General features: G+C 43.1%; 1 protein-coding gene across 10 annotated transcripts in view; it reads left to right on the top strand.

Moving 5' to 3' along the window:
- Nucleotides 1-22926, top strand: part of ARMC2 (armadillo repeat containing 2) — a 143417-nt gene that overhangs the window by 118626 nt on the left and 1865 nt on the right. For 8 of the 10 annotated variants that reach the window (XM_070073724.1, XM_070073718.1, XM_070073721.1 and 5 more), the window contains one exon: nt 1215-1619. The exons of 1 other annotated variant lie outside the window; for it this stretch is intronic. In XM_070073724.1, the coding sequence (XP_069929825.1) occupies nt 1215-1372 (158 nt within the window). In that variant the 3' untranslated portion in view covers nt 1373-1619. Of the gene's footprint in view, nt 1-1214; nt 22860-22926 lie in introns of those variants that run through there. One more of the 10 variants, XM_070073715.1, reaches the window with a different exon arrangement.

Here is a 22926-nt window from a genome sequence, read left to right as displayed (position 1 = left end):
ACAGTTTTGCATTTTACTTTTAGAATTTGCTTTTCTGCTTAATCCACGGGATCTTTCTTATCCTCTTAATTCAAAAGGGCAGTAACTTTTTTTTTTTAATTCTGGATTGAATTGAGCTTTCATTTCATTGAATGCTTTGGATGCAAACTCACATATAAAAACCTAAAAGATTATGATTTCTCCTAACAGTCAGTGCAGGAGTGAGCTACTTTTTCACACATGCATTAGAAATGCTTACTGCCTCATGGTTGACAGATACAAAGGAAGCCAGGAAGTCTTCGGGGATTCTTCCACTCCTTGGGCTTCTCCTGGTCCCCCAGTGTTGGAGCAAGTGGGATGGGACAGTTGTCTTTTTAAAGAAATCTATCCTGATGCTGTGAAGCCAGCAGAATGGTGATTTTTTTTTATGAGTTTGAAAGTGTCAGATTCAGCTGAGCTACTTTCCCTGAAGATTTCTTGTCTCCTTTTATATCTGCCAGCCATGGAAGTAATAACTTTTTATTTATTTTTTAAAGATGTATTTATTTATTTGAAAGGCAGAGTTAGAGAGGAGAGACAGAGATCGCCCACCCGCTGCTGATTCATTCCATCTGAAGGGGCCGGGCCTGGGCCAGACCAAAGCCAGGAGCTTCTTACGGGTCTCTCACATGGTACAGGGGCCCAAGGCATTGGGCCATCCTCCACCACTTTCCCAGGCACATTAGCAGGGAGCTGGATGGGGAGTAGAGCAGCCGGGACTCAAACTGGCACCCATATGGGATGCTGACGCTGCAGATGGCAGCTTAACCTGCTCTGCCAAAGTGCAGGCCCTGATATAATAAGCATTTCTAATGTACATGTAAGAAAGTAGCCTACTAATGCTTTGCTTCTAGTGAGGAATTGTAATCTGACTTTTGGTTGTAAACTCACATACAAAAACCTAAAGGATTCACTGAAAAAAGAGCTCAATTCAATCTAGAATTTTTAAAAAAGTTATTACCCTTTTGAATCAAGAGGTTAAAATATATTCATTGAAAAATAATTGTAAAGCCCAAAGGAAAGGAAAGCAGTTCTCCTGACAAACAAAACACAACAGAAAGCGCCTTTTAACCCACAGGTCTTGTCTTGGGTCTTGGTGCTTAGAGTGACCCAGGATGAGTTTCCCTCCTGTCTTCAAAACTTAAAGTCTCTTGCGTTTCCAAATAATTGCTGCAATTTAAATTTTTCCGATACAGATGAAGAATTAGCGCTGGATGGCAGTTTTGACCAAGACCTAAAAAACTATCACAAACTCCACTGGGAAACAGAGTTCAAACCTGTGGCACAGCAGCTTCTGAGCCGCATTCAGAGGCACCACACCTTCCTGGAGCCCCTGCCCATCCCTTCCTGCTGATCCACCCAGACTCGCCCCGGGAGCAGCAAAGCAGGTCTCCCCCTCGTTCCCACGAAGCGGTCACAGACGTGAACATTGTCGTCCACATTCACAAACACGGAGAGGTTTTCAAGCGCTGACGTTAGTAGGCTAAGTGTTGTGAAATAACACAGCTCTTGTCTCTTGTCGGGTATTACGGAGAAATGAACACATGTTATGTTTTCTACTATGAGAAGTGTGAGATGATAATATATGCACGTTTAAGTCAGAGACTTTTTCCTCGATTCCCTGTGAAATAATTTATTTCTAGCTTAAAAATCCTTATGTAACAACTTCGGGATCTGAGTGCCTGCCGGTGTGGTGGTTACATGGGCTGCCAGTGAAGACTGTTAGCTTTTGTGTAGGGAAAGATTGGCAATCAACATGAACGAACACGGCACTGAAGTTGTAATTCTGAAATGTATGAAGTTTGCATTCCTTAAATATAAGGTCTAATATAAGGTTAAATATAAGGTGAGCATCTGGATGGCTTCTTACTGCTTTTGAAACTACGTTTTCTGATCAGATGATGCTGGTCTTCAGGCTAGGAGAAGGAGCAAGCAGGAAAAAATAGAAGGATGCTTGGGACCTTCTACTTCTCATGCCATGAGTAAAACAGATGAAAAGGGGGAGGATTTTACCTCTTTGTTTTCCTTTAAAATAAATGGACCAGACCATTCTTCTAATTCTCTGTGTCTAAAGAGATGATAGAATGTCTTAGAAAGATTGCAGGCTTCTGATGGAATCCTGGGCCTCCCCCCTGCTGGCCATGTGGGCCTGGGGCAAGTGGCTTGCTCTCTGGTAAAACGGGAATGCTACCTATTGGTCATGGTGAAGTTTAGAGCAAACCATCCAATGGGAAAGTTGCCCAGCGCCCTGTGTGACGTGATTGGGGACTCGTCCTGACGTAAGACACCATTTGTCGTTGGAGACATTTGGCCATTCAATCCATGATTAAAAGAACAAATTGCAATTACCACTGCTATCCTACGCCAGCCAAATCAAAAAGATTTGGAAATAAAAGCAAATTTCCTCCTGTGTTTGGAGAGAAGCTGTTATTAACGGCTCATTTCAAATCCGAGACACATGCCATGAGGGCAGGCACTCCAGGCTGCATGCGGCTCTTGAAGCCTGTTAGAAGAAACCTGTATCCCCAGACCAAATGACTTTCCAGGGCGTGATCCTTGTCTGGGCCTCATCCCTGGTTGGGACTCAGTAAAATCCTCTAGGGGCATTCACGCCATCGTAGTCTGTAAGCCCTACGTGGTTGTTAGTAGTCCCACCAAAGATGGAATGTGTTTAAGGCTATAGGGCTAATCTCTAGAAAATGTTTAAGGACCTAAGTCTGCATTTTATTATTAGTAAACTGTATTTTCTACTTGCAGTGGACAAAAGAAAATGGAACTCATTCTCCTCCAGCCCCCTCCTCAGTATTTATAACTAACGCTGTAACTCGTGGTGGGATGCCATGGCACCTGTTCAGCCCCAGTGCCACCCCCTCTCCCTCAGGCTCGGGTGCCAGCTGACCTCTGTGATAAACACGTAACGTCAAATTTACCATTTAATCACTTCCAAGCAGTGGTAAGTATATTCACATTGCTTGGCAACAGAGCCCTAGAACTTTGTCATCTTGTAAACGGAAACTCTAAACCCGTTAAGTAACTCTTCTTGCTCCTCCGCCAGCCCTTGGCAAGCAGCAGCGGCCTTTCTGTTTCTGTGAATGTGACCGCGTCAGGTGTCCCACGTTAAGTGGAAACATGCCACATCTGTGTTTGCGTAACGTAGCTCATTCCCTCAGCACAGCGTCCTCAACATGCGTTCGTGCTGTAGCAGGGACGGCGTGTCCTTTCTTTTGAAGGCTGAATGTATACACCACGTGCTTATCCATTCATCTGTCTGCGGGTCCTTGGGTCGCTTCTGTTTCACTGCTGCCGGGAAGAACGCTGCCGTGAATATGGGCACAACAATACCTCTTTGAGATCTTCCTTTTATTTCTCTTGTAAATGCACCCACACCAGAAGTGGTTTCTTATTTCAGGCTGCTATGCCATGAAGACCACAGTTCAAGTGGCTTAGACAATGGAAATTTACTCCTCTCACCTCTGAGGGCTGGGCAGTTCAGGATTTAGGAGCTGGCTGAGGCAGGTCCCGGTGAGGGTCCTGTTCCTGGTCTGCAGAGGGATGCCTTCCTGCTGTGTCCTCACATGTAGAGAGACGGAGAGGTCCCGTCTGATCAGGGCACTAATCCTAATTACCTTGCAGAGACCCCACACGGCTTTAGCATGTGGATGTGGGAGGGCGCGTGCATGCGAGGGGGATAGCTGAGTCACATGGTGATTCTACAGGTCTTTGTAATTTTTGAGGAATCTCTATACTGTTTCCTGTAGTGACAATTTCATTTCACTTGTCTACCAACATGTGTCCAAAGGGTCTACTTTCTCCACATCCTCATCAGCACTTGTTATTTTTGTTACTTTTTTTTTTTTTTTTTGTATTTGAAAACATAAAATGTATTTATTTTTGGTTCTGTAGTCTGACACTGGCTCATTCCATGTCTGGTGAGTGCCCAAGTCCTGATTCCTAGACCATTGTCTGTGTTTTCAAGGTCTCTCTCTCTCTAACTCCAGAAACCTTATATTTAAGGAATGCAAACTTCATACATTTCAGAATTACAACTTCAGGAACATGGTGATTCTTCCCACCCTCCCACCCACTCTCCCACCCCTCTTCCTCCTCTTATTCCTATCCTTATTTCATTATTATTATTTTTTTTTGACAGGCAGAGTGGATAGTGAGAGAGAGAGACAGAGAAAGGTCTTCCTTCTGCTGTTGGTTCACCCTCCAATTGCCGCCACGGCTGGCATGCTGTGGCCAGCGCACTGCGCTGATCCGAAGGCAGGAGCCACGTGCCTCTCCTGGTCTCCCATGGGGTGCAGGGCCCAAGCACTTGGGCCATCCTCCACTGCCCTCCTGGGCCACAGCAGAGAGCTGGCCTGGAAGAGGGGCAACTGGGAAAGAATCCGGCGCCCCGACCGGGACCAGAACCCGGTGTGCCGGTGCTGCTAGGTGGAGAATTAGCCTATTGAGCCGTGGCGCTGGCCCCTATCCTTATTTTTTATAAAGATCTATTTTCAACTAACTTTATACATATGTGACTAACTCTATGTTAAGTAAGGATTTCAACTGAAAAACCTGTTCCTCAACAGTTGAGACAAGGGCTGTTCAAAGTCATTGCTTCTCGTAGTGTCAACTTCATTTCTGTAGATTATCTTTTAGGTGCTCTATTAGTTATCCCAGGTCAGGGAGAACATATGGTATTTGTCCCTTTGAGGCCAGCTTATTTCAGTAAGTATAATGGTTCCCAGTAGCATCCATTTTGTTGCAAATGACTGGATTTCTTTTTTTAACTGCTGTGTATGGTATACATATCCTATAATTTCTTTATCCAGTCTTTAATTGACAGGCATTTGGGTTGACTGCATATCTTAGTTATTGTGAATTGAGCTGCAGTAAACATGGGGGTGCAGATAATTTTTTCATATGCTTTGGGTAAATTCCCAGGAGTAGGATGGCTGGGTCATATGGTGGGTCTATATTCAGATTTGAGGTGTCTCCAGAGTGTCTTCCACAGTGGCTGTTCCAGTTTACATTCAGTGGATTAGGGTGCCTTTCCCCCCATATCCTTGCTAGCATTTGTTGTTTATTTCTGTATGAAAGCCATTCTAACTGGGGTGAGGTGAAACCTCATTGTGGTTTTGATTTGCATTTCCTTGAGAGCTAGTGATCCTGAGCATTTTTTCATGTGTCTGTTGGCCATTTGGATTTCCTCTTTTTATTTTTTATTTTTTTAATTTTTTGACAGGCAGAGTGGACAGTGAGAGAGAGGGACAGAGAGAAAGGTCTTCCTTTGCCATTGGTTCACCCTCAAATGGCTGCCGTGGCTGGCGCGCTGTGGCCGGTGCACTGTGCTGATCTGATGGCAGGAGCCAGGTACTTATCCTGGTCTCCCATGCGGGTGCAGGGCCCAAGCACTTGGGCTATCCTCCACTGCACTCCCTGGCCACAGCAGAGAGCTGGCCTGGAAGAGGGGCAACCGGGACAGAATCCGGCGCCTCGACCGGGACTAGAACCCGGTGTGCCGGTGCCGCAAGGCGGAGGATTAGCCTAGTGAGCTGTGGCGCCGGCCTGGATTTCCTCTTTTGAAAAATGCCTGTTAAGTCCTTTGCCCATTTCCTAACTGGGTTGTTTGTTTTGTCGCTGTTGAGTTTCTTGATCTCTTTATACATTCTGGTGATTAATCCTTTATCAGTTACTTAGTTTGAAAATATTTTCTCCCATTCTGTTTATTGCCTCTTCACTGTGCTGAGTTTTTTGTTTGCAGTGCAGAGCTTCTCAATTTGATGTGATCATATTTGTCAATTTGGGCTTTGATGGCCTGTGCCTCTGGAGTCTATTCCAAGAAGTCTTTGCCTATACCAATGTCTTGCAGGGTTTCCCCAGTATTCTCTAATACTTTGATGATTTCAGGTTGTAGATTTAGGTCTTTAATCAATTTTGAGTGGATTTTTGTGTAAGGTGTAAGATAGGGGTCTTGCTTTGTACTTCTGCATGTGGAGATCCAGTTTTCCCAGCACCATTTGTTGAAGAGACTGTCCTTGCTCCAGGGATTGGTTTTAGCTCCTTTGTCAAAGATAAGTTTGTTGTAGATGCATGGATTGTTGTTTTTTTTTTTTTTTTTTTTGGCATTTCTATTCCCTTCTATTGGTCTATCCATCTGTTTTGATTATAACTGCCCTGTAGTGTGTCTTGAAATTTGATATTGTGATGCCTCTGGATTTGTTTTTGTTGTGTAAGATTGCTTTAACCATTTGAGGTCTCCTGTGTTTCCATATGAATTTCAGCATCATTTTTTCTATATCTGAGAAGAATGTCCTAGGTATTTTGATTGTTATCACATTGAATCTGTAATTGCTTTTGGAAGAATAGACATTTTAATGATATTGATTCTTCCAATTCATGAACATAGAAGATTTTTCCATTTTTTAAACTTCTATTTCTTTAATGTTTTGTAATTCTCATCATAGAGATCTTTGACATCCTTGGTTAAGTTTATTCCAAGGTATTTAAATTTTTTGTAGCTATTGTGAATGGGATTGATCTTAAAAGTTCTTTCTCAGCCGTGGCATTGTCTGTATATACAAAGGCTGTTGATTATTGAGTATTGATTTTATATCCTGCAACTTTACCAAACTCTTCTATGAGTTCTAATAGTCTCTTAGTGGAGTCTTTTGGATACCCTGTATATAGAATTATGTCATCTGCAAATAGGGATATTTTGACTTCCTCCTTCCAAATTTGTATCCCTTTGATTTCTTTTTCTTGCCTAATGGCTCTGGCTAAAACTTCCAGGACTATACTGAATAGCAGTGGTGAGAGTGGGCATTCTTGTCTGATTCCAGATCTCAGTGGGAATGCTTGCAGCTTTTCCCCATTCAGTAGAATGCTGGCTGTGGGTTTGTCATAAATTGCCTTGATTGTGTTGAGGAATGTTCCTTCAGTACCCAATTTGCTTAGAGTTTTCATCATGAAATTGTATTTTAGGTATTTTATTTATAAAATTGTATTTTATCAAATGCTTTCTCTGCATCTATTGAGATGGGGTTTGTTCAGCAGTTTGTTAATGTGATGTATCACATTGATTTGCAAATGTTGAATCATCCCTGCATTCCAGGGATAAATTCCACTTGGTCTGGTTGAATGATCTATCTGATGTGTTGTTGGATTCAATTGGCTAGAATTTTGTTGAGGATTTTTGTGTCTATGTTCATCAGGGAAGTTGGTCTATAGTTCTCTTTTCTTTTGCATCTTTTTCAGGTTTAAGAATTAAGGTGATGCTGGCTTCATAGAAAGAATTTGAGAGGATTCCCTCCCTTTCAATTGTTTTACATAGCTTTAGAAGAATTGGAGTTAGTTCTTTAAATGTCTGGTAGAATTCAACATGAAGCCATCTAGTCCTGGCCTTTTCTTTATTGGGAGAGTCTTTATTACTGATTCAGTTTCCGTTGTGGGTCTGTTTAGGTTTTCTGTCTTCATGGATCAATTTAGGTAGGTTGTAGATGTCCAGGACTCTATCCATTTCTTTTAGGTTTCCTGGTTTGTTGGCATAAGGCTCTTTGTAGTAATCTCTGATGATTCATTTTATTTCTGTGGTGTCTGTTGTTACATTTCCTTTTTCACATCTAATTTTTAATTTGGGTCTTCTCTGTTTTTGTTACTTTGGGCAAAGGTGTATCAATTTTCTTTTTATTTTTTGAAATAACCAGCTCTTTGTTTTACTGATCTTTTGTAATTTTTTTGTTTCAATTTTGTTGATTTCTTCTCTAATTTTAATTATTTCTTTTCTCCTACTAGTTTTGGGTTTGGTTTGCTGTTGTTTTCTTAGATTCTTGAGATACACTGATAGCTCATTTATTTGGTGCCTTTCCAATTCCTTGATGTAGGCACCAATTGCTGTAACCATTCCTGTTAACACTTTTTTGCTTTATTCCATAAGTTTTGATACATTGTATTGTCATCTTCATTTGTTTCCAGAAATTTTTTTTAATTTCTCTTTTGATTTCTCCAATGGCCCACTATTTATTCAGGAGCATGTTGTTCAGTCTCCATGTATTTGCATATGCTCTAGAGATTCCTGAGTTGCTGATTTCCAGCTTTATTTCACTGTGGTCTGAGAAGATGCATGGTATGATTTCAATTTTTTTTAATTTGCTGAGACTTCCATTATGTCCTAGTATGTGGTCAATCCTAGGGAAAGTTCCATGCACTGGTGAAAAGGATGTGTATTCTGCAACTGTAGGTTGGAAAGTTCTGTAGATATCTGTTAGGTCCATTTGGTCTGTAGTGTTGATTAACTCTTTTGTTTCCTTGTTGATTTTCTGTCTGGTTGATCTGTCCATTGCTGAAAGTTGGATATTGAAGTTCCCTATTACTATTGTATTGGAGTCTATGTCTCCCTTTAGATCCCTTAACATTTCTTTTAAATAGCTAGGTGCCCTGTAATTAGGTACATATACATTTATAATAGTTATATTTTCCTGTTGAATTGATCCCTTAATCATTGCATAGTGCCCTTCTCTGCCTCTTTTAACAGTTTTTGTGTTGAAGTCTATTTTGTCTGATATTAGGATGGCTACCCCAGCTCTTTTTTGGTTTCTGTTGGCATGGAATATCTTTTTCCATCCTTTCACTTTCAGTCTGCCTGTATCTTTGTTGGTCTTGTCTATTAGGAATTGTATGTGCTTCCTGCACCAGAACATCTCTTTCTCCAAATTATAGAAGTTTTCTATAATTATTCCACTAAAAAGGCCTTCTAATCCATTCTCTCTTTTCACGCCTTCAGGAATTCCTAAGTCCCACATGTTGGGTCGTTTGATAGTATTCCATAAATCTCCAAGACTGTATTTTAGTTTTCTACTTTCTTCTTTCATTTTGGTCTGACTGTAAAATTTACACATATTTGTCTTCTAAATCAGATATTTTTTTCTTCTACCTTACCGAGTCTGTTAAACCTTTCAACTGCATTTTTTATTTATTCTGTTGACTTCTTCATTTCCAAGATTTCATTTAAAGATCTCAGTTTCATGGGAGAAGTCTTCTTTCATGTGATATATGGATTTCATTAGTTCATGGATTTGCTTCTGACTACTTCTAAGTAATCCTGTGATCAATTTTTTGAATTCCATTTCTGGCATTTCTTCAGTCTCTTCATCTTTGCATTCTAGTATTGAAATGTTGTGTTCTTTTTGAAGCATAATGTTGTCTTCCTTATTCTTATTTCTTGTATTGCTGCGTTTATTATTTGACATTTGTGGAGATGTTGTTGGTTTCTTTTTGTGTTTTCCCTGTGATGGCCTTAGTGGAATATCCACTTTTTCATTGAATACCCAGAGGTGTGTGGTGGGTGTGGCTAGGGGAGCTCTGTTCAGAGCTCTAGGGTGAAGAGAGTCTCCAAGGTGACACCCAGGTTGGGCATGCTAAATCTCTCTCTCTCTCTTTTTTTTTTTTTTATCAGAGGGAAGTTTGTTCTACTCTGTTGACATTGTCTCACTCTCTCCTCAGATGAGACCAGTGCCTGGGCACTAGCCCCATTGGGTACAATATTCATCCTTTATGCCCCAAGAACCACCCAAAGGATCTGTGCAATCCTTGGTGTGAACATGGATCCCACAACAACGACCTTCACCAGGGAATCAGGGAGCCCCAAACATGTGGAGCCGCCCACAGACCCAGTCACACCCTACGCCCTCCCACACAGCCACAGTGTTTTCACAGCCCCAGCACACAAGACTCCCACAGTCACAAGCACCCAGTCCCTCGTCAGTTCTCCCAGCCGGATTCAGGCCTTGCATCTCTACTGGTCGCTGGGTACATGGACATGAGCTGGCACGGCTGTTGTGTCTGTTCAAATTGGTGGTCACCCTTTCTTAGCTAGTTACAGGATGCCAGTGCAGGGTGGCTGGGGGGAGAGAGATGTGCCCCCTTTTTTTTCTCCTCTAGGTTGGCAGGTACGCTGTCTCCCACAGAGCTCCAAGCCAGATTCCCTCCAGGCTCTTCCTGCAGCTTTATCGCTGCTGGCTCGGGTTGCTGCAGGCCAGTATCGCCTGCTCCAAAGCTGGTGCTGAAGCTCTCAGCTGCTGGGGTGCTGACTTGTGCATGTCCACACCCTCCACATAGCTCCACAGGGCCCCTCTAATTTGTGTGGAGTTTCCTCTGCTGTTTTCTCTCTAACTCTTGCCTGAGACTGCACTATCTCCACTTTTTAAAAACTGTCTTCCTGTAGATTAGAGCAGCAGGCTCCCTCCCAATTCTGCCATCTTGGATCTCTCAGCTTTTTTTGTTTTAATAGTTAACTGACTTAATGGTTGTGAGATGATCTTATTGTGGTATTGATTAATTTCTCTTATAACTTGTCATACTGAACATCTTTCATATTTTTGTTTGGCCATTTTTTATATCATCTTTGGAGAAGTGTGTATTAGTCCTTTGTCTTTTTTTTTTAATTTGAGAAGCACACACACACACACACACACACAGAATTTCCATCTGCCAGGTCCCTCACCAAATGCCTGCAAGAGCCAGGGTTTGACAAGGCTGAAACTGAGAGCAAGACATTCAATGCAGATCCCTTATACAGAGGACAGGAACCCAACTACCTAAGCCATAATCTGCTATCTCCCAGGGTGCACAGTGGCAGGAAGCTAGCGTTGGGAGTGAAGCTAGGACTCCAACCTAAACATTCTAACGTGGGATGAAGCCGTCCTAAATGGCAGGTTAATCGCTAGGTCAAACACCCACCCTACCCATTTTTAGTTAGGTTAGTTGTGGGGTTGTTTTCTTGTTGTTGAGTTGTAGGCATTCTTTATGTATTCCAGGTATGTGAATCCTTCGTCAGCCATGTGATTTGGAAATATTTTCTCCTATCTCCAGGTCGCCTTTTCATTCTGTTGGGTCCTTCCCACGAAAGCTTTAAAGTCGTATGTAACTCCATTCGCCTAGTTTTTCTTTTGTTGCCTGTGTTCAGTGTCATATCTAAGAAATCATTGCCAAATCCAGTGGTAAGAAGCTTTCTCATTTTGCTTTTTCCTGGAAATTTTATACTTTTAGATCTTACATTTAGAACTTTTTTTTTTTAAATTTAAGATTGATTTATCTTATTTGAAAGGCAGAGTTATGGAGAAGGAGAGAGAGAGAGAGAGAGAGCGAGCAAGCAAGCGCACGAGAGAGCACGTGCAAGCGAGCGAGCTTTCATCCTCTGGTTCACTCACCACGTGGCTGCAATGACCAGGCTGAGCTGGGCCAGGCTGAAGCCAGGAGCCAGGTACTTCTTCTGGGTCTCCCATGTGGGTGGCGGGGAAATACTTGGGCCATCTTCTGCTGCTTTTCCAAGCGCATTAGCAGAGAGCTGGATAGGAAGTGGAGCAGCCAGGACTTGAACTGGCACCCATATGGGATGTTGGCAAGGCAGGCAATGGCTTTACCCACTATGTCACAGCAGCAGCCCCACATTTAGATCTTTATGTTGAGTTAATTTTTATGTGGTGTAAGGTAAGGATCTGACTTCCTTTATTAAGCGTGGATATGTAGCTTTCTCAACACCATTTTTGAAGAGGCTGTCTTTTCCCCGTTGCATGGTTTTGACACCCCTTTCAAAGCCCCTTTGACTGCACCTGTGAAGGGTGCTTCCTAGGCTCTCTGTCCTGTTCCGTCGGTCTGTATGTTTGTCTTTATGCCAGTGCTACACTACAGTATTTTTATTATTGCTGGCCCCTAGCAGTATGTGTTGAAATCAAGAAGAATGAGACTTCCAGCTTTGTGCTTTTTCAAGTCCTGTTGGCTACTCAAGGTCCCTTGAGATTCTGGGTGAATTTTAGAGTGGGACGTTCCAGTCCTACGAAAGATGCCGCGGAGACTGCTGGAGACTGCATTTGCTGTGTAGACGGCTGTGGTTAGTGTCAGCCTCTTTGAAGTATGAGATCTTCCGATCCAGGAGCGTGCGATGCCTTTCCATTTATTTGTGCTTTTACTTTCTCGCAGTGATGCGTTACAGTTTTCAGAGTACAAAGTTCTCATCCTGTCTCAGTCCATTCAGGCCGTTTAACAAACTACCGTGGACTGGGTCACTGAAATTACAGTAAAAATGTTCTGCTCATGGTTCTGAAGGCTGGGCAGTTCAAGGTCTCAGATGGTGCCCTCTGGCTGTGGCTTCCAAGGTGGGCAGGCAGAATAAGCTCCCTCAGGCCTCTCCCACCTTGGGGGCAGGACCCTGTTGACCTAACCATCTCCCAAAGCCACACCTCTCAGGACTGCGGGGTGGGGTGGCGATTAGATTTCAGCACAGGAATTTGAGGTGGGGGAGAGGAGAGGGTCACAAAACTTTAGCCCACAGCACATTTTCATCCTTTAGTTTATTCCTAAGTTTTGTTTGTTTGTTTGTTTGTTTTACTGAATTAGAATATTTTAAAAGGTAAGAGGGTGGCATCATACATCCTTTTCAAAATGAAAATTCGGAAGTCTTAGAATTTAGCAGCGGGTCTTCAGTATCACGAAGCTGTTCCCAGCAGTGGGGATAATCCTTGTGAAAGGTGTCGCAAAATCCAGATCACCACTTGGATCTCCAGTGTGTCAAGTGCTTTACCTTAAACAGTCAATTTTCAGGTAAAATTCCTCCGTTCCCGCCATCAAGGGCTCCCATGGTGGGATCCCTGTTGTGGCAATCCCACAGTGGTCATCTCATTGATGGTTTCTACGTAGCCGCCTGAGCCCCACTGTGGACCCCAGCTGTCCCTCACAGTCCAGTATTTAGTGATACCGGAAGTTGGTTCTTTGAAAGCCATAGGCAACCACCGGAAAGTCTCAGGTCATGGTGTTGTCTGCTGCCTGATCCACAGAACTACACGGACACTGGCCTGCAGCAGTAGCAAGAGCCACAGGCTCTGTGTGGCCATGGCCTTCATGGGGGCTGTCTCCCGCCCAGGGATGTCCACAAAGCCAGTGTCCTTAGCCACAGAATCGTTAGGTCACAGGTTTCACCCATGGCTTCCTGTGGGCGGGGTTCCTCCGCGTCCAGGCCTCAGTTGTCCTTGATGTACTGGAAGGATTGCGTGATTAGGCCACCGTCACAGCCCCGGCTGCCCTGCGGCCCAGAGCAGTGCACAAGGCTCTGCCCGCTCAGTGAGACTATGGTACCTGCTTTCCAGAATGGTGCTTCTTCTAGGGCATCAGTTGCAGTAAAATCCCAAACAAGAACCACGCTGCCACGGATTCTTTGCTGGAGTCACATGGCCTTTCTCCAGTCTACAGGGATGGGGACACGAAGCAGCAGGGATTCACGAAACACGTTCCCCTTCTTATGTGTCTGGTCTGGAGTGCCCGAGTTCACTGGTCATGTTGCCAGAGGAGTTCATTCCCATCGGGGAGCTGGATTTCAGTCATCTTCACGTTCTTCTCCCCCACGGCTCTCCTCCCTGCACCTCTATCCATGCCATACGGTCTCCTGTATGTTGCCCTCCACCAGTACCGTCGTGCATGTAAACTTTGATCAAGTTTGGAGTAGCCAAGACCATTCCCCAACGAAAGGCAGCGAGGAAGAAGAAAGGGCTCAGGGTTCAAACCCCTGGGGCACCCGCAGCCTCGCAGGTGCACCCTGCACATCCAGTCTGCAGAGGTCGCGGAGGTCCAAGGCTCTGGCCCTGCTGCCTACGTACTTTTTTATGCTAATGTAAATAGGATTGGACTGTTCATTGCTAGAGTCTACAGATGCAAATGAGGGGCTGCTGTCTGACCTGGAGGTTGAGACACTGGTGAGGACACTGCCTCCCACATCCAAGTGCCTGGGTTCGATGTTGGGCCCTGGCTCCTGGCTCTAGCTTCCCACGAATGCAGACCCTGAGAGAGAGAAAAAAAAAATGAACTTATTTAAAAGAAAAGAAAAGAAAGGCAGCTGATTTCTGTGTGTTGGTTTTGTATCCTGGAACCTTGCTGAACTTGTTTATCATCACAGTTATTTTGTGCGATCTTTGAGGTTTTCTACGTGTAAGATCACATCATCTGCATAGATTTCACTTCTTCCTTTCCAGTGTGGAGGAAGTGCTCTGACCAGGACTTCCAGGAGTGGGTTTTATAAATGAGGCGAGAGTGGGCATCCTTGTCTTGTCCCTGATCTTAGAGGAAAAGCTTTCAGTCTTCCACCATTGAATATGCTAATTGTTAGCTTTCCACATAAGGCCTTTATTATGTTGAGGTATTTTCTCCTACTGCTAGTTTGTTGAGTGTTACCATGAATGAGTGTTGAATTTTTTCAAATGCTTTTTCTCTGTCAGTTGAGAAGATCAACTGATTTTTTTCCTCCTTTATTTTAATATGATATACTATATCAACTGGTGTTTGTATGATGAACCATTCTTGCATTCCAGAAATCCCACTTGGTTATGATATATAATCCTTTTAACTTATTGTCGACTTCTATCTGCTAGTGCTTTTAAGGTTTCTGCATCAATATTCACCAGGGATGTGGGTCTACAGCTTTCTTTCCTGATAATGTCTCTCTCTGGCTTTGGTACCACGGTAACACTGGCCTCCTAGAATGAGCTTGGAAGTTTTTCCTTCTCCAAGTTTTTGGACAAGTTTGAGGATTGATCTGAATTCTTTAACTGTTTGATGGAATTCCCCAGTGAAGCCATTTCAGCCTGATTCTTTCTTTTTTGGGAAGTTTCTGGTTATTGATTCAACCTCATACCATTCAGATTTTCTATTTCCTCATGATTCCATCTTGGTAGGTGATATGTGTCTGGATTATCTATTTTTTGGTGTACAAAATACTCTCTCATAGTTTTTATTTCTGTGACAGCAATTTGTAATGTCCCTTCTCTCATTTATGGCTTTAGTTACTTGAATTTTCCTTCTTTCCTTTTCTTAATTTAGCTAAAGTTTGTCAATTTTGATCTTTTCAAAGAACTCAATGGTTAATTTCATTGATTTTTTTTCTAACTTTAAGAAAGGCAGAGAGACCATGAGTGAGCAAGTGTGAGCAAACTTTCTTCTACTGGTTTACTTCCCAAATGCTTGCAGTAGCTAGGACTGGGCCAGGTGAAGCCAGGAGCCCGAACACAATGACAGGGACCCTAGTACTTGAGCCATCACTTCCCAAGGTGCACAACAGCAGGAAGCTAGGTTTGGAAGTAGAGCCCAAACTTGAATCCAGGCACTCCCATATGAACCACAGTTCCAAGTGGCATCTCAACTGCTGTACCGAATGCCTGCTAGTTGATTTTTTTCCTGTTGTTTTCCTATTTCTTTTAAAATCAGTATTATTTCTTTCCTTCTGCTGACTTTGTTCTTTCTCTAGTTCCTTGAGATACAAAGTTGTTGATTTGAGCTGTTGTTTAGTGTTTTTTTTTTAAAAGATTTATTTATTTATTTATTTATTTATTCATTTACTTGAAAGGCAGAATGACAGGGTGAGACAGAGAGCAAGGGATCTTCCATGCAATGGTTCACTCCACAAATAGCTACAACAGCCAGTGCTGGGTGTGATCAGTAACCAGAAACTCCATCCAGGTACCCTACATGGGTGGTAGGAGCCCAAGCACTTGCGCCATCATTCACACATTAGCAAGGAGCTGGATCAGAAGCAGAGCAGGTAGGACTTGAACCAGCCTCTGATGTGGGATGTCAGAATTGAAAGCAGTGGCTTAAACCATTGTGCCACAGTGTCAGCTCCCTTCTTTTCTCATGGGGCTGCAAATTTCCCTCTTAGCACTGCTTTCACTATATCCAGTAAGTTCTGCTATGGTGTCTCATTTTTCTTTCATCTGGAGATATTTTCTAGTTTCCCTTGTTATTTCCACTTTGAGTCATTGTTTGTTTTAGGATATGTTATTTAATTCCTATATTGTTTCATTATTTTTTTTTAAGATTGATTTATTTGACAAGCAGAGTTACAGAGGGAGGGAGGGAGGGAGGGAGAGAGAGAGAGAGAGATCTTCCTTCCACTGGTTCATTCCCCAAATGGCTGCAACAGCCAGAGCTGGACTGGCCCAAAGAAAGAAGCCAGAGAAGCCAGGAGCTTCTTCCAGGTCTCTCATGCAGGTGTAGGGACCCAAGCACTTGGGCCATCCCCTGATGCTTTCCCACACACATTAGCAGGGGGCTGGATGGGAAGTGGAGCAGCTGGGACTTGAACTGGTGCCCACAATGAATGCTGGTTTTGCAGGCGGCAGCTTTACCTGCTATCCTACAGCGCCAGCCCCTCATATATGATTATTCAGGAGTCCTGACATTTGGTGCAATTATATTTATAAGTGTTGCCTATTTCTGGTGGACTGGCCTTATCGTTGTATACCAATCTAACAAGCCCCTCTTTGGCTTTTGTGACAGCTTTGACTAAAGTCTGTTTTGTTCAATGTGATGTAGTCACCCGACTCTCTGTGGCTGACATTCATGCAATTGTAGGCTATGTGTATTCTTGGCTCTAAAAATAACTATCTTCTGGTTAGCATATAGTTGGATCCTGCTTCCTTTACACATTCAACCAATCTGTGTCTATTTTTTAAAAGATGTGTTTATTTTTTCATTCCTTATCTACGGACACAGATTCAATCCACTTCCATTTAAGAAACTACGGAGAGGGAAAGACTTGCTGTTGCTGTTTTGTTCATTGTTTTCTGTATGTCTTGAAGATTTTGGTTCCTCATTTCCCCTCTCGTGCTTCATTGATTTTTTTTAAAGATTTATTTATTTATGTGAAAGGCAGAGTTACAGAAAGAGGGGGGCGGGAGGGAGAGAGAGAGCAAGCAAGCAAACTAGCTTCCATCCACTGGTTCACTCCCCAGATAGCTGCAATTGCCAGGGTTAGGCTAGGACAAAGCCAGGAGCCTAGAACTCCTTCCAGATCTCCCACATGGATGGCAGGGACCCATCACGTGTGCCATCTTTCACTGCTTTCCCAGGCACATTAGCAGAGAGCTGGATTGGAAGTGGAGCAACCAGGACATGGACCAGTGCCCATTTGGGATGCTGGTGCCACAGGTGATGGCTTAGCCCACTGCACCTCAATGCCAGATCCAGTTCATTTTTTTGTTGTTGTTAATGATGACATACTTTGATTCCTTTTTTGTTTTCTCTTAGGAAGATTCTAAGGATATTTTCTTTATGGTTATCATGGCGATTATATAAAACCTAAAGTTATAGTAATTGATTTTAAAATGGTAACACCTTAACTTTAACTTTAATTGCATATAAAAATTCTACTCACAACTCTACCTTCTCCAAACTTTTTTTTTTCTTTTTTTTTGGCTACACTTGTTATAGAGCTCTCCAACCTTGTGGGAGACACCATTTGTTTTCCTCCAGGATGCTTTTCAGTTTCATTGGGTATATTCCTCTGGGGAATTCATCCCCACTTTGTGTGGGACTGTGAATCAGGGTGTGTGCCTGTAATCACAACCCTAGCCTCAAACAGGCATGCAGGTACCACAGCTGGGGTAGAGTCTTTTTCAAGTCTTCTGGTTCTTTTTTGCTAGTGAGGTCTGGGGTCTGAGTGGCTAGGCTTTCTGTTACGCAGTATGGGAGAATAAAGCCAATAAAATGTAAGAAGTGAGGTAAGCAGAGCAGAGAGAGAAAGAGAGTAGGAGAGATGGAGCCTTACCACAGAATGTTAATACTAGATCTAGTTAATACTGGATACTCTACCTAAGGCCAGTGACTTACAACTTTCTTTTTAATTTGTAATTCCTATTTTTTATTTTTATTTTTGTTTGCTGGTGCAATAGGGCTTTTTTATAGACTGTATTTTTTTATTTAGTAAATATAAATTTCCAAAGTACAGTTTATGGATTACATTGGCTCCTTCCCCCCATAATTTCCCTCCCACTCACACCCCTCCCATCTCCCACTCCCTCTCCCATTCCATTCACATCAAGATTCATTTTCAATTATCTTTATATACAGAAGATCGATTCAGTATATATTAAGTAAATATTTCATCAGTTTGCACCCACACAGAAACACAAAGTGTAAAATACTGTTTCAGTACTAGTTGTAGCATTACTTCACATTGGACAACACATTAAGGACAGATCCCACATGAGAAGTAAGTACACAGTGACTCCTGTTGTTGACTTAACAATTTGACACTCTTTTTTATGGTGTAATCTCCCTAGGCTCTAGTCATGAGTTGCCAAGGCTATGGAAGCCTTTTGAGTTCACCAACTTCAATCTTATTCCGACAGGGTCATAGTCAAAGTGGAAGTTCTCTCCTCCCTTCAGAGAAAAGTACCTCCTTCCTTGATGGCCCTGTTCTTTCCACTGGGATCTCACTCGCAGAGATCATTCATTTAGGTCTTTTTTTTTTTCCAGAGTGTCTTGGCTTTCCACGCCTAAAATACTCTCATGGGCTCCTCAGCCAGATCCGAATGCCTTAAGGGCTGATTCTGAGGCCAGAGTGCTATTTAGGACATCTGCCATTCTATGAGTCTGCTGTGTATCCCGCTTCCCATGATGGATAGTTCTCTCCCTTTTTGATTCTGTCAGTTAGTATTAGCAGACATTAGTCTTGTTTGTGTGATCCCTTTGACTCTTAGACCTATCAGTGTGATCAATTGTGAACAGAAATTGATCGCTTGGACTAGTAAGATGGCATTGGTACTAGTAAGATGGCATTGTATTGGAATCCCCTGGCGCATTTCTGACTCCACCATTTGGGGCAAGTCCGATTGAGCATGTCCCAAATTGTACATCTCCTCCCTCTCTTATTCCCACTCTTATATTTAACAGGGATCACTTTTCAGTTAAAATTTAAACACCTAAGAATAATTGTGTGTTAATTACAGAGTTCAACCAATAGTACTAGAACAAAAAAAAAATACTAAAAGGGATAAAGTATTACATTGTATTTCAACAGTCAGGACAAGGGCTGATCAAGTCACTGTTTCTCATAGTGTCCATTTCACTTCAACAGGTTTCCCCTTTGGTACTCAGTTGTCACCAATCAGGGAGAACATATGATATTTGTCCCTTTGAGACTGGCTTAATTCACTCAGCATAATGTTTTCCAGATTCCTCCATCTTGTTGCAGATGACCGGGTTTCATTGTTTTTGACTGCTGTATAGTATTCTATAGAGTACATGTCCCATAATTTTTTTTATCCAGTCTACTGTTGATGGGCATTTGGGTTGGTTCCAGGTCTTAGCTATTGTGAATTGAGCTGCAATAAACATTAATGTGCAGACAGCTTTTTTGTTTGCCAATTTCATTTCCTTTGGGTAAATTCCAAGGAGTGGGATGGCTGGGTTGTATGGTAGGGTTATATTCAGGTTTCTGAGGAATCTCCAGACTGACTTCCATAGTGGCTTGACCAGTTTGCATTCCCACCAACAGTGGGTTAGTGTCCCTTTTTCCCCACATCCTCGCCAGCATCTATTGTTTGTAGATTTCTGAATGTGAGCCGTTCTAACCGGGGTGAGGTGAAACCTCATTGTGGTTTTGATTTGCATTTCCCTGATTGCTAGTGATCTTGAACATTTTTTCATGTGTCTGTTGGCCATTTGGATTTCCTCTTTTGAAAATGTCTATTGAGGTCCTTGGCCCATCTCTTAAGTGGGTTGTTTGTTTTGATGTTGTGGAGTTTCTTGATTTCTTTGTAGATTCTGTTTATCAACCCTTTATCTGTTGCATAGTTTGCAAATATCTTTTCCCATTTTGTCGGTTGCCTCTTCACTTTCCTGACTGTATCTTTTGAAGTACAGAAACTTCTCAATCTGATGCAATCCCTAATGTTAATTTTGGCTTTGACTGCCTGTGCTTCTGGGGTCTTTTCCAAGAAGTCTTTGCCGGTACCTATATCTTGCAGGGTTTCTCTAAAGCTCTCTAATAATTTGATGGTGTTGGGTCATAGATTTAAGTCTTTAATCCATGTTGAGTGAATTTTTGTGTAAGGTGAAAGGTAGCGGTCTTGCTTCATGATTCTGTACATGGAAATACAATTTCCCTAGCACCATTTATTGAATAGACTGTCCTTACTCCAGGGATTGGTTTTGGATCCTTGATCAAATATAAGTTGGCTGTAGATGTTTGGATTGATTTCTGGTGTTTCTATTCTGTTCCATTGGTCTATCCATCTGTTTCTGTACCAGTACCATGCTGTTTTGATAACAACTGCCCTGTAGTATGTCCTGAAATCTGGTGTTGTGATGCCTCCGGCTTTGATTTTGTTGTACAAGATTGCTTTAGCTATTTGAGGTCTCCTGTGTCTCCATATGAATTTCAGCATCATTTTTTCCAGTCTGGACCTTACTTCCTCTCCGCCTTCCAAGCAGGAGCTGGGGCCTCTTCCTGCACTGCACAACGTGGCGCCCTGTTCTCTCATCCGGCTTTCTTAGCAAGCTCTTGTGAAGGTGGCCTGGTATGTGAATGACCCTGCAAGGTGGGGTCCCTGTGGGAGCTGCTGGCCGGAGCATGGAGCATCTGGGCTGGTCACTGTCTTGCTCTGCCTCTCCACTTTGATTGTTCATCCTGCTTGCAAGTGCATTGGGCTTCATGAGTTACTGTGTCTGCTGCTTTCTTCAAATTTGGGAAATGTTTGCCCATTATTACTTTTATTAAAATATTTAATTAATTAATTTGAAAGGCAGAGATGGGGCAGGAAGAGGTAGCATGAAACATGACATCTGTCAGTTCACTCCTCAAGTGGCTGCAACATCCAGGTCTGGACCAGGCTGAAGCCAGGAGCCAGGAACTCCATCCTGGTCTCCTGTTTTGAGTGTCAAGGGTCCAAGCACTTGGGCCACCTTCTGCTGCTTTCCCACGCACATTAGCAGGGAGCTGGATCTGAAGCAGAGGAGCCCAGACTTGGCCGGGCACTCTGAAAGTGGATGCCAGTATCACAAGCATCCTAACTCTGCACCATGGCCTGGCCCCTGTGCTGTTTCTTAGATAAGCTCTCTAGCTCTTTCTAGAATTTCCCATAATGCGCACATTAGTGCACTTGATGATGTTCCATAATTCTTGTAGGCCTTGTCTCATTCTTTCTTTGCTCTGACCTGATTTCCAGTGACCTGTCTGGTTCGCTCTTCTGTATGAGTTCTGCTATTGAATCTCTTGTGAATTCTTTCAGTTCAGCTATTGTATTTTTCAGCTGCAGAATTTGTTTGCTTTTTTAGTTCTCTTTATTGACATTCTCATTTTGCCCATGCATTCTTTTTCTGACTGCATTTAATTGTCTCCATTCTCTTTTAGCTGACTATCTTCAAGTGGTCGTAGGTTTTCATTTCTGCAGGGTTAGTTTCTGGAGATCGGTTCCTTCGGTTGAGCCACATTCCCCATTCCTTTGTTTGCCTTACAATCTTCTGCTGAGATGTGGGCACTTGAAAAAACCACCACTCGCCCCAGTTTTCACAATCAGCTTTGTGCAAGGGGAGACTTGTACCCACGAGCCTGCTTAGACCTGCTGGAACCTCGCAAATCTTTTCTGGGGTGTGTCTTCTCCAGGCTGTGTGTTTCTGCTCCAGTACGGGGGGGTCTTACTGAAAATGAACCTTATCATCTAACGCTATTTTCCAGGATATTTTTGAAGTATCCTTGACCATATGGCTGCTTTGAACTGTCTCCACTCCCTTAAGCAGCTCCCTCCTGCCGCTTCTCAGGAGCTGTTTCCATTTCTGCTTCTAGGCCTCTGTCCTCTCTTCCTCCCCCAACACCACCTGCAGGACTGCACACTCCAGGCTGGTCGCGTGGGCCCACAGCAGACTCCAGGTGGCGAACCCTGCCACCACTCCCCGACCCACAGCTCCGAAGGAAGACAGAAATCAGTCCCTCAGGCTGCCCCCTGCCACGTCAGAACATCCAACAGAAATTCTATTTGTGTTCTGTCTCGAGGGAGGAACTGAGACTTGGGAAGATTCCTCCCGGTCACACAAGGCAGTGTTGAGAATGGTGAGCAAAATGCTGGCGCTTTCCAGCCATCTGCTGCAGCCTCCTCCAGGGCTCTGCCTTGGCCGGTTTCTAGAGTGCGCACAAAGGCTCGGGGTCTGCGTCTACTCAGGGTCTGGTGGAGGATGAGGACAGAGCTCAGTCTGCCTGCCATCTTGCTGCCCACACCTCCCTGCCCCCATCGACCTGCCTTGTACTGTCCCTTGACAGCTACAAAGATATGCTAATAAGCGTCTGGAGTATCTTGCCAATGGAAAATATGATTATCCACGAGCTGTAGTTACCTACCTACCTGCCAACAGTAGCAAAGTGGATTCAAACTGATATGGAATAGCTACACTCAGAATTAACACACCTTCACTATTAATTGTTAAAACATCAGCACTTTATGTATGAAGTTAAGCCTAAATAATTGGGAATAAATATGTCTTTGGAATTTAATCCACTTTTATAGTAAGACATACTTAATTAAGGTTGAGCTAATAATAAAGTTCTTCAAATTTTATCAATGAACGTAGATACCCAGATTTTAAGAAATTGAATTCTAGGAACTTCAGCCAGAAATATTTTCATGATTATTTTAGATAAGAATTTTCCTCTGGTCGGGGCGGGTTTTGATATCTCTTTAGAGCATTCTGTCTTCCCCAATTACCTTGGAAACTATTTGTTTCAAAAGATTCCATAGTAACATTAGAAATCCTGCATGCTGACTTTGAGAAAACAGAGTTAGAGGAAGCACCTGTTCCGTGGGAGGCACTGAAACATCAACTTCGTATCCCGAGCACTTTCATGGCCTTAGGTATAAACACCCTTTGTTATTCATTACAGTTTTTGGTTCCACTTTGGCTTCTTGAAAAGGGATCATAGGCATCAGTGAGCTAAGATGGCACAATCTATTGATCTCGTCCTGTTATCATTCTGTTGGTTAGAGCCTCTACTAAGTAGTCTATTTCCTAATGAATAAAAAGCAAGAGCAAGAGTACAATTCTGTGTCTGTTCGGTGCAGTTACTTGTTGGGTTCCCAGGTTTTGCTGTGGCGAGGCAGCCTGGCG

The sequence above is a fragment of the Oryctolagus cuniculus genome, chromosome 5, assembly GCF_964237555.1.
Source record: "Oryctolagus cuniculus chromosome 5, mOryCun1.1, whole genome shotgun sequence".
In the NCBI taxonomy this organism is placed as follows: Eukaryota; Metazoa; Chordata; class Mammalia; order Lagomorpha; family Leporidae; genus Oryctolagus; species Oryctolagus cuniculus.
This window is presented reverse-complemented; position numbering and strand designations above follow the sequence as displayed.